At 46.8% G+C, this 14,947-nt stretch overlaps 1 protein-coding gene across 4 annotated transcripts in view; it reads left to right on the top strand.

The window, feature by feature from the left end:
* WDR93 (WD repeat domain 93) overlaps window positions 1-14,947 on the top strand; it is a 360,263-nt gene that overhangs the window by 290,237 nt on the left and 55,079 nt on the right. For all 4 annotated transcript variants that reach the window (XM_069222687.1, XM_069222684.1, XM_069222685.1 and 1 more), the window contains exon 16: window positions 3,892-4,057. In XM_069222687.1, coding sequence (XP_069078788.1) covers window positions 3,892-4,057 — 166 coding nt within the window. The remainder of the gene's footprint in view (window positions 1-3,891; window positions 4,058-14,947) is intronic.

Here is a 14,947-nt window from a genome sequence, read left to right as displayed (position 1 = left end):
TAGAGAGGGTTCCGTTGCCAGAAGTAGGTCGTAGTTGCTATTCCTGCTACTTTCTGGTTCTGAAAAAGGACAAAGGTCTTCGGCCTATATTAGATCTTCGGTCCCTCAATCTCTTCCTAAAAAAGGAGAAGTTCAAAATGTAGACATTGGCTCACATCCTATCTACCCTCGATCCCGGAGTCTGGATGGTAGCGTTGGACTTGCAGGACGCATACTTCCACATTCCCGTTTTGCCTGCCCACAGACGTTATCTACGATTCATGGTAAGTTACGAGCACTTTCAGTTTACTGTGCTCCCCTTTGGCCTTACCAGTGCCCCTCGGTGTTCACAAAAGTTATGGTAGTGGTGGCAGCTCATCTGCGCAGGGTAGGGGTCCCAGTCTACCCCTACCTCGCAATTGGCTGTTGAAGGCGAATTCGCCCCAGATAGTCGTCTCCCACCTCCAAACTATGGCGAACCTTTTGCATTCGCTGGGGTTAACTATCAACGTGCCGTCACACCTGACTCCTTCTCAGACGCTCCCTTTCATTAGAGCATTTCTGGATACAGTGCAGTTTTGGTTATATCCTCCCGAAAAGCGAGTCCAGGATATTCGGGCTATGATACCGATGTTTCAGCCTCTGTCCTGGATTTCGGTGAGAATGACTTTGAGGCTGCTGGCCTCATGGCCTCTTGTATCCTGCTGGTTCAAAATGCCAGATGGCATATGCAGGCTCCGCAGTGGGAATTGAAGTTTCAGTGGGCGCAGCATCAGGGGAATCTCCCAGACAAGGTCCAGATCTCGGAAGGGACTGCGAAAGACCTGCAGTGGTGGTTAACAAATTAGGATTGGGTCAAGGGCAGATCCCTCTCCTTCCCCCAAACAAATCTTATGGTCCTGACAGATGCGTCACTCCTGGGATGGTGTGGCAACATGGGAGAGGCAGAGATCAGAGGCATCTGGTCTCCGGCGGAAACCGGGCTCTATATCAACCATCTGGAGCTCTGAGCTATTTGACTAGCATTGAAAGCATTTCTTCCCTCCCTCAAGGGCAAAGCAGTGCAGGTGTTCACAGACAACACCACCGCCATGTGGTTTTGCAACAAACAAGGCGGAGTGGGGTTGTGGACCCTTTGTCAAGAGGTCCTTCACCTCTGGACTTGGCTGGAACATCAGGGCATTTTCCTGGTGGTTCAACACCTGGCAGGCTCTTGAATGCCAGAGCAGACAAACTCAGCCGACGATGCATGGTCGTCCACGAATGGCATCCTCCATCTGGAGGTGGTGCAAGGTCTCTTCCTGCAGTGGGGAGAACCTTGGTTAGACTTGTTCGCCTCCGTAGAGAACGCGCAATGTCAGCTGTTTTGCACTTTGGAGTTTCTAAGGTGGCACTCGCTCAGCGACGCTTTTCGTCGCAAGTGAAATTCAGGCCTCCTGTATGCCTTTCCCCCTATACCACTTCTGCCCAGAGTTCTGAAGAAGATCAGGCAAGACCGGGCCCAGGTAATACTGGTGGCTCCGGACTGGGCACAACGAGTCTGGTATCCCGAGCTTTTGAACACAACCATAGTTCCTCCAATCAGACTGCCCCTTCGAGAGGATCTACTGTCGCAGCAGCAGGTGAGGGTCCTCCACCCAAACTTGTCAACTCTGCAGCTTCATGCGTGGAGATTGTGCGGCAACAGTTGATGTCTTTTGACTTGCCACCCGAAGTCTGTGACGTTATCTTGGCAGCCAGGCGTCCCTCAACCAAAACTGTATTCGCCTGTCGTTGGAAGAAATTTGTGGCATGGTGCATCAACAATTCTGTCGATCCTCTATCTGCTCCTCTTTCTCAAGTTCTTCTCTTTATTCTTTCCCTTACCCAACAGGGTTCCACCTTGGGCAATCTTAAGGGATATCTCTCTGCTATCTCTGCTTTCTTGAGGTTACCAGATCAGCCTTCCTTCTTTAAATCTTCCATAGTTGGGAGGTTTCTCAAAGGCCTCACACATCTCTTTCCTCCTATCCCATTCATCATACCCCAATGGGATCTCAACCTGGTCTTAACATACCTTATGTGTACCCCGTTTTAACCACTTCACAACTGTCCTCTAAGGCTCTTAACTATAAAGACTGTTGTTTTAGTTGCCATTACTTCTGCCCGCAGAGTTAGTGAACTCCAGGCTCTGTTATCTAAGCCACCTTTTCTTGCCATACATCTTGACAAAGTGGTGCTTCTCACAAGGGCTTCTTTTCTACCTAAGGTAGTGGCACCCTTTCATGTCGGACAGTCCACCACCTTGCCTACCTTTTATGCACCCCCACATCCCTCTCATGAAGAGGAGAGACTTCACCATCTGGACCCAAAAAGAGCGTTGGCATTCTAGCTTGATCATACCAAAGAGTTCCGGGTGGACGATCAACTCTTTTTTGGATATGTGGGTGCAAAGAAGGGGAAGGCGGTGCAGAAGAGGACCATTTCACGATGGGTACTCTTATGCATCAAAATGGGCTACGGTCTGGCTAAAAAGCAGTCCCCCGAAGGTTTGCATGCTCACTCCACCAGAGCAACGTGGGCATCTCTGCACACTTTTACCAAACACTACTGCCTAGACAATGAGGTCTGAAGGGACAGCTATTTTGGCCGTTCTGTCCTGCAGGACTTTTTGGTATGATCTTAGTTCGCAGCCCACCACCGGGCATGGTATTGCTCGGGTAGCTATTCAAAGGTAAGGAATCTGCAACTGGAAGTCTCTATCAGATGGACAAGTTACTTACCTTCGGTAACAAAATATCTGGTAGAGACATTCTAGTTGCAGATTCCTTACTGACCCGCCCATCCTCCCCACACTGCGAACTGATTTCTAGGGACAGGAACTTCCCCTCAAGGGCCCTAGTTTTGGCACAACCACTCTGTGTTCTTCATAGTTCCGCGCTACTGCTGTGGAAAGTCGTGAAAAGAAACTGACGTCTGCGCACCGGGGTGGTGCCTATATACGACGGCAACGTCATCACGGCAACCACGACGCCCGCGGAGTCAACTGTCACCACCTGACGGCGCGCAGAGGTACTGCTCAAACAAAAAATCTCTGGATCCAGTCTGACGCCTGGGGAAATTCAAAGGTAAGGAATCTGCAACTAGAATATGTTTCTACCAGATATTTCATTACCGAAGGGAAGTAACTTGTACTTTGTTACATCTATGATTATTATACCTTCATCGGCTTCATCCCAATTATTTACAGGGAGAAAAATGGAAGTACTCCCAAGGCTGGTCTTACATCACCCCCACCTACCCAAAAAAGTTACATAAAGGAAAACCACGGCCAAGGGGCGATAGGTCAAGGGTCGAAAAAGTTTGAAAACCTCTGCCATTAAGGAGATTATCACCAATGTGTCATGCTCACTATCAAGCTACATAGTTCTTCCTCGCAAAATCACTTTTTTCCTCTAATTTAGTTGTTTTAAAACAATTCGTAGTCCCTCACCAGAAAACCTGTTGCATAGTTCTCTTCAAATATTATTACCAGGTTTCTTCATGATGTAAAAAAATGTAAATGTTATTTATATATATTTTGAATAGAAATTCCAGATTCATTGTTTGTTACTGTTACAAAAGCAAACTCAATTTCCCTTTTAATATCTTCCGCCATTATGTGATCAGTAAATGGAACAGCCTACTACTACATAGGTTGGCATGGAGAAGTCAGGCAGATATCAGTAGCCATATTTTTAATTAGTTTAAGAAACAAGGGGCATGCATTACATCATTATATTTTGTCCCGCAGACTGCTAAAAGTTGTAATAAATTAAGCTTTGGTTTGGATTGTCAAATGCTAGTCGATCCTATGAAATTACGAAATTATTCAAACATGCTTAGTTTAAGTAACTGAAGGCTCTTCTGTATATTCCTTTCTTCCTGTTGCAGGTGATGAGAGAATAAGCAAGGATGAGACCGCTTCCTGCGCACTTTTTGTTTTCCGTTTTGATTCTTATCCATTCATGGATTCTTATCAAAAGAAACAAGAATTAACACCAATTGCTCCACCGATTTTGCCTTGGGGAAAAAGATGTCAGATGTTCTTACAAAGCAGGTGAGGTAGCATTTTTCCCAAAGAACCCGAAACTTTAAAGAAGAATCTACTAGCACATGAATACATGCAAAATAAAATCTCACCCTCGAAGCCAACCAATGTGACCTAATTAACAAAATTAGCACTAGTCGTCTCTTCTACGCAAGGGCGGGTGACCCATGCACAGCAAAAACATAACTTTATTTTGTTCTGGAAATGTTCATTTTTTCTTTTTTTAACCTTCCTTGTTTAGTTTACCTTTTGCCAATTATTGAAACCATTTTTGTTTTCCTTCACTCCATTTAAACATCCGTCTTGTTTGGAGTCGATAGGAGATAATAACTCACACATGATAACAAAGGGGATAAGATTCTTGGGAAGAATTCAGGCTGCAGTGATGGTGAGATGGTTTTATTGTTTTGACTGATTTTATGAGTACTCCTTCCAGACTTCAGAGTAGTCTGGAAAACATTTACTCAAGCAGTGACTGTCCATCACGGCCAGGTGGTTCCATGCGGTCCCATTTGCGACTCTCTTGCTAGGCTTGACATCATCGGGGTAAATTAGACGCCACCTGGGATTCTGTTATCAGCTCCGATTCTGCCTATTTCCTCATTGATTCAGTCCAGAGCTTTGCCTCTGTGTCTTATTGAACAGTTCCTCATTTATTCAACAGAAACTATATCAAATGTCGGCTTAAAAGGCCCTCAGGCCTCAAGCATCGCAGACAGTGCGACAAAAGGATGTTCCTTATGGAATTTCATGACACCTATGTAGCATCTGTTATCAGGGTAAGATGCAAGCATGTGACTATTGTGCCTGCACACACCCAGTGGCTATCAGGGTGTGTTACACCAGGTCATTTTTGAGTCTCAGTCAGACTCCCACTTCCAAAGGGAAGTTTTCCTATGGTGATCATTCACCCAGAAGGTCTATCCTCAAAATACACTAAAAGTTACATGGAAACTCCTCTTCTTTCTCTAGGAAGTAGGGCCATTCTTGGGACCACTTAGATATCAATGCCATTTATCAGTGACAAAATCTTACTGATTGTTGGGTGAACTGCCCCCTCGCCCTCCCCAAGCAAGAGCTTCTCTGGTCTTTCAACCAACTGCATGCAGGATGTGGCCTTCCATGTAATGATGCTCAATCATGTCAGGACTGCTGCACAAGGGGTGGGCTTGGTGACTACATTAATTCTGATGCCTCCTGATGCCACACACAGCCGGGTCCGCCTTCTGAGATTAAGTTTCAGATGGCTAGGTCATGGTCCCCATTCGTTTGAGCACACTGGTGTTGTTTTTGAAGTTGATAAGACTCCCACAGAACTGATTGAGGCACCAGCCAATGATTCAGTAGGGGAAGAGTATCAATTTATCACCCTATGACAAAGGAGAAGTTCAAGACACATTTTTACCAAGAGTCAAATTGGAACCACATCCCTAGTGCCCAAAGGTTTGCCTGCTTAGTGTGCTTCATAGTTTAAATTCAGATGCCTTCACTACAGAGCATAAAGAATATGGCTGCATGGAGGATCATGACTCAGAAACTGATCATCTCCTGCCACCTTACAATACCGATGCCAGTATTTGCTTGTACTTTCAAAATACCAGAAAGGGACATTCCCTACCCCTCTGACCCAGCTTTTGGAGGAGGTTTCACCTTTAACAACAATTGTTTAGAAGGAGGGGTAGGTCTTTTGCCTTCTACAGAAGTCTAACATTTTGACAGAAATACTGCAATCCACCACTGGATCTGCGGAGGCCTTGTTTCTATTTAATGAGGTTCTCCTAGACCAAATGGGTCTGATTCAGAAAGAAACTCCGCAGTAGTGGTGGAGGCTCCACAGTTGTGGCGGGATCTCTGCAGTTGTGGCAGGATTTCCACACTGCAGTTTCTTATTGCAGAGATACTGCCACAACTGTGAAGCCTCTGCCACAACGGCTGAGGATGTTTGTGATTCGATCCCTATATTGGCTGCATCGCAGAAGCCATTTTCAGGCTCAGAAGTCCTCAGGTAGATCACTAGGCACCATAGGCCTGCCCTGAGTGACTTTGTTGTTTTGTCTGCATCCTCACTGCTGGAGAGTCAAACACTTTCCCCATGGTTCTCCCAGACACAGAATCCAAAATGCTCAACAACTTGGCTACAAAGTTTTTGCTTCTGGTAGTGTGGTTCTCTGCATGGCTAATGCCAACAGTCGTTTAGGGGATTTGTGAAGGCATAAAAACAAGATCTGGTGAGTAATGACCTAGATTATTACAAGGGTTATAAGATGCATGAAAAAATACAGAAACACAAAATAATTAAGTGGCTAACACTCAAGGGGAATGTAAGATTAAGTAAAACATGAAATAAAAGAGGAACTAAATTACTGACATGCATTACCTTAACATTTTTAACATTTATTATTCATAAATCAATCCATGTTTTGGCTTTAATGTTAAGGGTATGAAGATGGGGCTAGTTTTAATACCATACATTGTGTAACTGCCTTTACTCTTAGCACATATTTCTTCATGACTCTGAAATTTGGATCAACTTCACAATTGACCAAAAACCTGCTCATCTTTGGATCGGTTTTGTGGGGGAACAAACACAGCAGCTCCACTTCAAAAGGAGCCAGCGACCTAGAGATAGGGGTGTCACGGGGGGAGGTTAGTGTAACCAGGGGTCTGATACATTTTACATAACACAGCATTAGCATTATAATACCATTACTGAGGACGAGGCTCCAAATCACACTTTCATGCATCCAGTCCTACCATGTGACAAATAGGAAAGGGTGTGCTCCATACCTGTGAATTATGGACATCTGGCCTCATGGAGGGATGAAGCCTCCGCTGCCCAAAACTGTGACGCTGACAGCGTCACTGGCCTACAGTGGATACCACCATAAACTACAATGGCAATGGAGGGCTTTAGAAAGGTAAGCCCGGTGTCATGCGTCACATTGCAGGAAGTTAATTTACTGCCTGGCTTCCGTCTTTTGCTTCAAAGCGAGACAGGGAAAGCAGTCTGGGACAGATAGCCCAGACTTAAATACATTGACATATTTAGAGATATCATTGTATCTCTAAATAAAGCGAAATTTTTTATATTTATTATGGTAAATGTGTTTGAATTTCAGAGGGACTCAACCCCAAAGCCCTAAAGGGAGAACCGGCACTGGGGGGGTTGGGGGAGCTTTGTTCAGTCCCTACTGATGAAAATATTATTAACCATATAAACTCTAGCTGAGTGTCCATGGAAGAAAGTCCTGATGGCATCCCTGTAGCTATTCTTAAAGCTAACCCATTTCTCTGACTTATGTCACCATACTCGCTATTTAATCCTTAACTGTTTCTCCTTCCTGGAAAGGGTCCTAAATACGTCCAGTTTGCATGAAAGTAGTAATCAACAGCACCGGATCTATACCATCATTTCCCTTCTTGATTGATTTGGGAAAACATTTGCCAAACATTTACTAAACACTTTACCAGCCTGAACAATCATGGTTTGGCTAAGAATACAGTAATCTCAATGTGTATGTAACATTTGTAGATCTTTCATCTCATTTTAATCGGGTGGTCAGAACTAAATTATGGTCCACATTTTTCAAATGTGATGTATTTACTGGTGCAATTCCATTGAAATATGTGGGTTTGGGCACTCCTAGGCACCACTGGTGCATGCTCTGGGAAGTTATTAGTGTAAAACAACTTAGAGCAGAGTTTCATGCTTACTCTCTGCCATTTTCATTGTACCCTGGTGATCTCACACAGTATCTCAAGTCCATAAACTCTAATCCTCTTTCCATGAATGGTAAAAAAAAAAAAAAAGTATGCAAATGACATTGTTCCTTTGATCTCTCCCTAGTTGGTCTACAGAATAAATTACATTGCTTGTATACATATTTGGAAAACTTGCATTTGTTAATTAATGTTTATAAAACTAGCATGGTGATCTTTGGCTGTTCATTAGCATTTAATCTTTACAAATAAATGGTCTGTTAACAATTATCCCCTGGAAGTTAGTGGCTCAAAATCAGTACTTAGGGGTTTTAATCGGAAGCAGTTTTTCCACAAATGAATTTGCTCAAAAAAAAGAATCGGCAAAATCCTATTGTAGGAAGTTGGCTCTGTATGTGCTATTTCAAAGTAAGGAATAGCATGCACAGAGTCCAAGGGTTCCCCTTAGAGGTAAGATAGTGGCAAAAAGAGATAATACTAATGCTCTATTTTGTGGTAGTGTGGTCGAGCAGTAGGCTTATCCAAGGAGTAGTGTTAAGCATTTGTTGTACATACACATAGACAATAAATGAGGTACACACACTCAGAGACAAATCCAGCCAATAGGTTTTTGTATAGAAAAATATCTTTTCTTAGTTTATTTTAAGAACCACAGGTTCAAATTCTACATGTAATATCTCATTCGAAAGGTATTGCAGGTAAGTACTTTAGGAACTTCAAATCATCAAAATTGCATGTATACTTTTCAAGTTATTCACAAATAGCTATTTTAAAAGTGGACACTGCAATTTTCACAGTTCCTAGGGGAGGTAAGTATTTGTTAGGTTAACCAGGTAAGTAAGACACTTACAGGGCTTAGTTCTTGGTCCAGGGTAGCCCACCGTTGGGGGTTCAGAGCAACCCCAAAGTCACCACACCAGCAGCTCAGGGCCGGTCAGGTGCAGAGTTCAAAGTGGTGCCCAAAACGCATAGGCTAGAATGGAGGGAAGGGGGTGCCCCGGTTCCGGTCTGCTTGCAGGTAAGTACCCGCGTCTTCGGAGGGCAGACCAGGGGGGTTTTGTAGGGCACCGGGGGGGACACAAGTCCACACAGAAATTTCACCCTCAGCGGCGCGGGGGCGGACGGGTGCAGTGTAGAAACAAGCGTCGGGTTCGCAATGTTAGTCTATGAGAGATCTCGGGATCTCTTCAGCGCTGCAGGCAGGCAAGGGGGGGATTCCTCGGGGAAACCTCCACTTGGGCAAGGGAGAGGGACTCCTAGGGGTCACTCCTCCAGTGAAAGTCCGGTCCTTCAGGTCCTGGGGGCTGCGGGTGCAGGGTCTCTCCCGGGCGTCGGGACTTTAGGTTCAAAGAGTCGCGGTCAGGGGAAGCCTCGGGATTCCCTCTGCAGGCGGCGCTGTGGGGGCTCAGGGGGGACAGGTTTTGGTACTCACAGTATCAGAGTAGTCCGGGGGTCCCTCCTGAGGTGTTGGATCGCCACCAGCCGAGTCGGGGTCGCCGGGTGCAGTGTTGCAAGTCTCACGCTTCTTGCGGGGAGCTTGCAGGGTTCTTTAAAGCTGCTGGAAACAAAGTTGCAGCTTTTCTTGGAGCAGGTCCGCTGTCCTCGGGAGTTTCTTGTCTTTTCGAAGCAGGGGCAGTCCTCAGAGGATGTCGAGGTCGCTGGTCCCTTTGGAAGGCGTCGCTGGAGCAGGATCTTTGGAAGGCAGGAGACAGGCCGGTGAGTTTCTGGAGCCAAGGCAGTTGTCGTCTTCTGGTCTTCCTCTGCAGGGGTTTTCAGCTAGGCAGTCCTTCTTCTTGTAGTTGCAGGAATCTGATTTTCTAGGGTTCAGGGTAGCCCTTAAATACTAAATTTAAGGGCGTGTTTAGGTCTGGGGCGTTAGTAGCCAATGGCTACTAGCCCTGAGGGTGGGTACACCCTCTTTGTGCCTCCTCCCAAGGGGAGGGGGTCACAATCCTAACCCTATTGGGGGAATCCTCCATCTGCAAGATGGAGGATTTCTAAAAGTTAGAGTTACTTCAGCTCAGGACACCTTAGGGGCTGTCCTGACTGGCCAGTGACTCCTCCTTGTTTTTCTCATTATTTTCTCCGGCCTTGCCGCCAAAAGTGGGGCCTGGCCGGAGGGGGCGGGCAACTCCACTAGCTGGAGTGTCCTGCTGGGTTGGCACAAAGGAGGTGAGCCTTTGAGGCTCACCGCCAGGTGTGACAATTCCTGCCTGGGGGAGGTGTTAGCATCTCCACCCAGTGCAGGCTTTGTTACTGGCCTCAGAGTGACAAAGGCACTCTCCCCATGGGGCCAGCAACATGTCTCGGTTTGTGGCAGGCTGCTAAAACTAGTCAGCCTACACAGATAGTCGGTTAAGTTTCAGGGGGCACCTCTAAGGTGCCCTCTGGGGTGTATTTTACAATAAAATGTACACTGGCATCAGTGTGCATTTATTGTGCTGAGAAGTTTGATACCAAACTTCCCAGTTTTCAGTGTAGCCATTATGGTGCTGTGGAGTTCGTGTTTGACAAACTCCCAGACCATATACTCTTATGGCTACCCTGCACTTACAATGTCTAAGGTTTTGTTTAGACACTGTAGGGGTACCATGCTCATGCACTGGTACCCTCACCTATGGTATAGTGCACCCTGCCTTAGGGCTGTAAGGCCTGCTAGAGGGGTGTCTTACCTATACTGCATAGGCAGTGAGAGGCTGGCATGGCACCCTGAGGGAAGTGCCATGTCGACTTACTCGTTTTGTCCTCACTAGCACACACAAGCTGGCAAGCAGAGTGTCTGTGCTTAGTGAGAGGTCTCCAGGGTGGCATAAGACATGCTGCAGCCCTTAGAGACCTTCCTTGGCATCAGGGCCCTTGGTACTAGAAGTACCAGTTACAAGGGACTTATCTGGATGCCAGGGTCTGCCAATTGTGGATACAAAAGTACAGGTTAGGGAAAGAACACTGGTGCTGGGGCCTGGTTAGCAGGCCTCAGCACACTTTCAATTGTAAACATAGCATCAGCAAAGGCAAAAAGTCAGGGGGCAACCATGCCAAGGAGGCATTTCCTTACACAACCCCCCCCCAAACGAAAGAGGATGAGACTAACCTTTCCCAAGAGAGTCTTCATTTTCTAAGTGGAAGAACCTGGAAAGGCCATCTGCATTGGCATGGGCAGTCCCAGGTCTGTGTTCCACTATAAAGTCCATTCCCTGTAGGGAGATGGACCACCTCAACAGTTTAGGATTTTCACCTTTCATTTGCATCAGCCATTTGAGAGGTCTGTGGTCAGTTTGAACTAGGAAGTGAGTCCCAAAGAGGTATGGTCTCAGCTTCTTCAGGGACCAAACCACAGCAAAGGCCTCCCTCTCAATGGCACTCCAACGCTGCTCCCTGGGGAGTAACCTCCTGCTAATGAAAGCAACAGGCTGGTCAAGGCCATCATCATTTGTTTGGGACAAAACTGCCCCTATCCCATGTTCAGAGGCATCAGTCTGCACAATGAACTGCTTAGAATAATCTGGAGCTTTTAGAACTGGTGCTGAGCACATTGCCTGTTTCAGGGTGTCAAAGGCCTGTTGGCATTCCACAGTCCAGTTCACTTTCTTGGGCATTTTCTTGGAGGTGAGTTCAGTGAGGGCTGTCACAATGGATCCATATCCCTTCACAAACCTCCTGTAATACCCAGTCAAGCCAAGGAATGCCCTGACTTGAGTCTGGGTTTTTGGAGCTACCCAGTCCAGAATAGTCTGGATCTTGGGTTGGAGTGGCTAAACTTGGCCTCCACCTACAAGGTGGCCCAAGTAAACCACAGTTCCCTGCCCTATCTGGCATTTGGATGCCTTGATAGAGAGGCCTGCAGATTGCAGAGCCTTCAAAACCTTCTTCAGGTGGACCAGGTGATCCTGCCAGGTGGAGCTAAAGACAGCAATATCATCAAGATAAGCTGTGCTAAAGGACTCCAAGCCAGCAAGGACTTGATTCACCAACCTTTGGAAGGTGGCAGGGGCATTCTTTAAACCAAAGGGCATAACAGTAAACTGATAATGCCTATCAGGTGTGGAGAATGCTGTCTTTTCTTTTGCTCCAGGTGCCATTTTTATTTGCCAGTACCCTGCTGTCAAGTCAAAGGTGCTTAGAAATTTGGCAGCACCTAATTTATCAATGAGCTCATCAGCTCTTGGAATTGGATGGGCATCTGTCTTGGTGACAGAATTGAGCCCTCTGTAGTCCACACAAAACCTCATCTCTTTCTTTCCATCTTTGGTGTGAGGTTTGGGGACTAAGACCACTGGGCTAGCCCAGGGGCTGTCAGAGCGCTCAATTACTCCCAATTCCAGCATCTTGTGGACTTCCACCTTGATGCTTTCCTTAACATGGTCAGACTGTCTAAAGATTTTGTTCTTGACAGGCATGCTGTCTCCTGTGTCCACATCATGGGTACACAGGTGTGTCTGACCAGGGGTTAAGGAGAAGAGTTCAGGAAACTGTTGTAGGACTCTCCTACAATCAGCTTGCTGTTGGCCAGAGAGGGTGTCTGAGTAGATCACTCCATCTACTGTGCCATCTTTTGGGTCTGATGACAGAAGATCAGGGAGAGGTTCACTCTCTGCCTCCTGATCCTCATCTGTTACCATCAACAGATTCACATCAGCCCTGTCATGGAAGAGCTTAAGGCGGTTCACATGGATCACCCTCTTGGGGCTCCTGCTTGTGCCCAGGTCCACCAGGTAGGTGACCTGACTCTTCCTTTCTAGTACTGGGTAAGGGCCACTCCATTTGTCCTGGAGTGCCCTGGGAGCCACAGGCTCCAGAACCCAGACTTTCTGCCCTGGTTGGAACTCAACCAGTGCAGCCTTTTGGTCATACCAAAACTTCTGGAGCTGTTGGCTGGCCTCAAGGTTTTTGGTTGCCTTTTCCATGTACTCTGCCATTCTAGAGCGAAGGCCAAGTACATAGTCCACTATGTCCTGTTTAGGCTCATGGAGAGGTCTCTCCCAGCCTTCTTTAACAAGGGCAAGTGGTCCCCTTACAGGATGACCAAACAGAAGTTCAAAGGGTGAGAATCCTACTCCCTTCTGTGGCACCTCTCTGTAAGCGAAAAGCAGACATGGCAAGAGGACATCCCATCTCCTTTTGAGTTTTTCTGGGAGCCCCATGATCATGCCTTTTAATGTCTTGTTGAATCTCTCAACCAAGCCATTAGTTTGTGGATGGTATGGTGTAGTGAATTTATAAGTCACTCCACACTCATTCCACATGTGCTTTAGGTATGCTGACATGAAGTTGGTACCTCTGTCAGACACCACCTCCTTAGGGAAACCCACTCTGGTAAAGATACCAATGAGGGCCTTGGCTACTGCAGGGGCAGTAGTCGACCTAAGGGGAATAGCTTCAGGATACCTGGTAGCATGATCCACTACTACCAGGATATACATATTTCCTGAGGCTGTGGGAGGTTCTAGTGGACCAACTATGTCCACACCCACTCTTTCAAAGGGCACCCCCACCACTGGAAGTGGAATGAGGGGGGCCTTTGGATGCCCACCTGTCTTACCACTGGCTTGACAGGTGGGGCAGGAGAGGCAAAACTCCTTAACCATGTTGGACATATTGGGCCAGTAGAAGTGGTTGACTAACCTCTCCCACGTCTTGGTTTGTCCCAAATGTCCAGCAAGGGGAATGTCATGGGCCAATGTTAGGATGAACTTCCTGAACAGCTGAGGCACTACCACTCTCCTAGTGGCACCAGGTTTGGGGTCTCTGGCCTCAGTGTACAGGAGTCCATCTTCCCAATAGACCCTATGCGTTCCATTTTTCTTGCCTTTGGACTCTTCAGCAGCTTGCTGCCTAAGGCCTTCAAGAGAGGGACAGGTTTCTTGTCCCTTACACAGCTCCTCCCTTGAGGGTCCCCCTGGGCCTAAGAGCTCAACCTGATAAGGTTCAAGCTCCAAAGGCTCAGTTCCCTCAGAGGGCAGAACTTCTTCCTGAGAAGAGAGGTTCCCTTTCTTCTGCTGTGTTGCAGTTGGTTTCCCAACTGACTTTCCTTTCCTCTTGGTAGGCTGGGCCATTCTTCCAGACTCCAGCTCTACTTGTTCACCCTGTGCCTTGCATTGTGCTCTTGTTTTCACACACACCAGTTCAGGGATACCCAGCATTGCTGCATGGGTTTTTAGTTCTACCTCAGCCCATGCTGAGGACTCCAGGTCATTTCCAAGCAGACAGTCCACTGGGATATTTGAGGAGACCACCACCTGTTTCAGGCCATTGACCCCTCCCCATTCTAAAGTAACCATTGCCATGGGATGTACTTTTCTCTGATTGTCAGCGTTGGTGACTGTGTAAGTTTTTCCAGTCAGGTATTGGCCAGGGGAAACCAGTTTCTCTGTCACCATGGTGACACTGGCACCTGTATCCCTCAGGCCCTCTATTCTAGTCCCATTAATTAAGAGTTGCTGTCTGTATTTTTGCATGTTAGGCGGCCAGACAGCTAGTGTGGCTAAATCCACCCCACCCTCAGAAACTAGAATAGCTTCAGTGTGGACCCTGATTTGCTCTGGGCACACTGTTGATCCCACTTGGAGACTAGCCATACCAGTGTTACCTGGATGGGAGTTTGGAGTGGAACCTTTCTTGGGACAGGCCTTGTCTCCAGTTTGGTGTCCATGCTGTTTACAGCTATGACACCATGCCTTTTTGGGATCAAAGTTTTTACCCTTGTACCCATTGTTTTGTGAAGAGGCTCTGGGCCCACCCTCCTGTGCAGGTTTTTGGGGGCCTGTAGAAGACTCTTTACTATTTTTAGTTTTGGTTGTCTCATCACCCTTCCCCTGGGGAGTCTTTGTGACCCCTTTCTTTTGGTCACCCCCTGTTGAAGTCTTGGACACCCTTGTCTTGACCCAATGGTCCGCCTTCTTTCCCAATTCTTGGGGAGAAATTGGTCCTAGGTCTACCAGATGCTGATGCAGTTTATCATTGAAACAATTACTTAACAGGTGTTCTTTCACAAATAAATTGTACAGCCCATCATAATTACTTACACCACTGCCTTGAATCCAACCATCTAGTGTTTTCACTGAGTAGTCAACAAAGTCAACCCAGGTCTGGCTCGAGGATTTTTGAGCCCCCCTGAACCTAATCCTGTACTCCTCAGTGGAGAATCCAAAGCCCTCAATCAGGGTACCCTTCATGAGGTCA

Source organism: Pleurodeles waltl, chromosome 3_1 (genome assembly GCF_031143425.1).
Source record: "Pleurodeles waltl isolate 20211129_DDA chromosome 3_1, aPleWal1.hap1.20221129, whole genome shotgun sequence".
Lineage (NCBI taxonomy): Eukaryota > Metazoa > Chordata > Amphibia > Caudata > Salamandridae > Pleurodeles > Pleurodeles waltl.
Note: the sequence above shows the minus strand (reverse complement) of the source record. Positions and strands in the feature narration are given on the sequence as shown.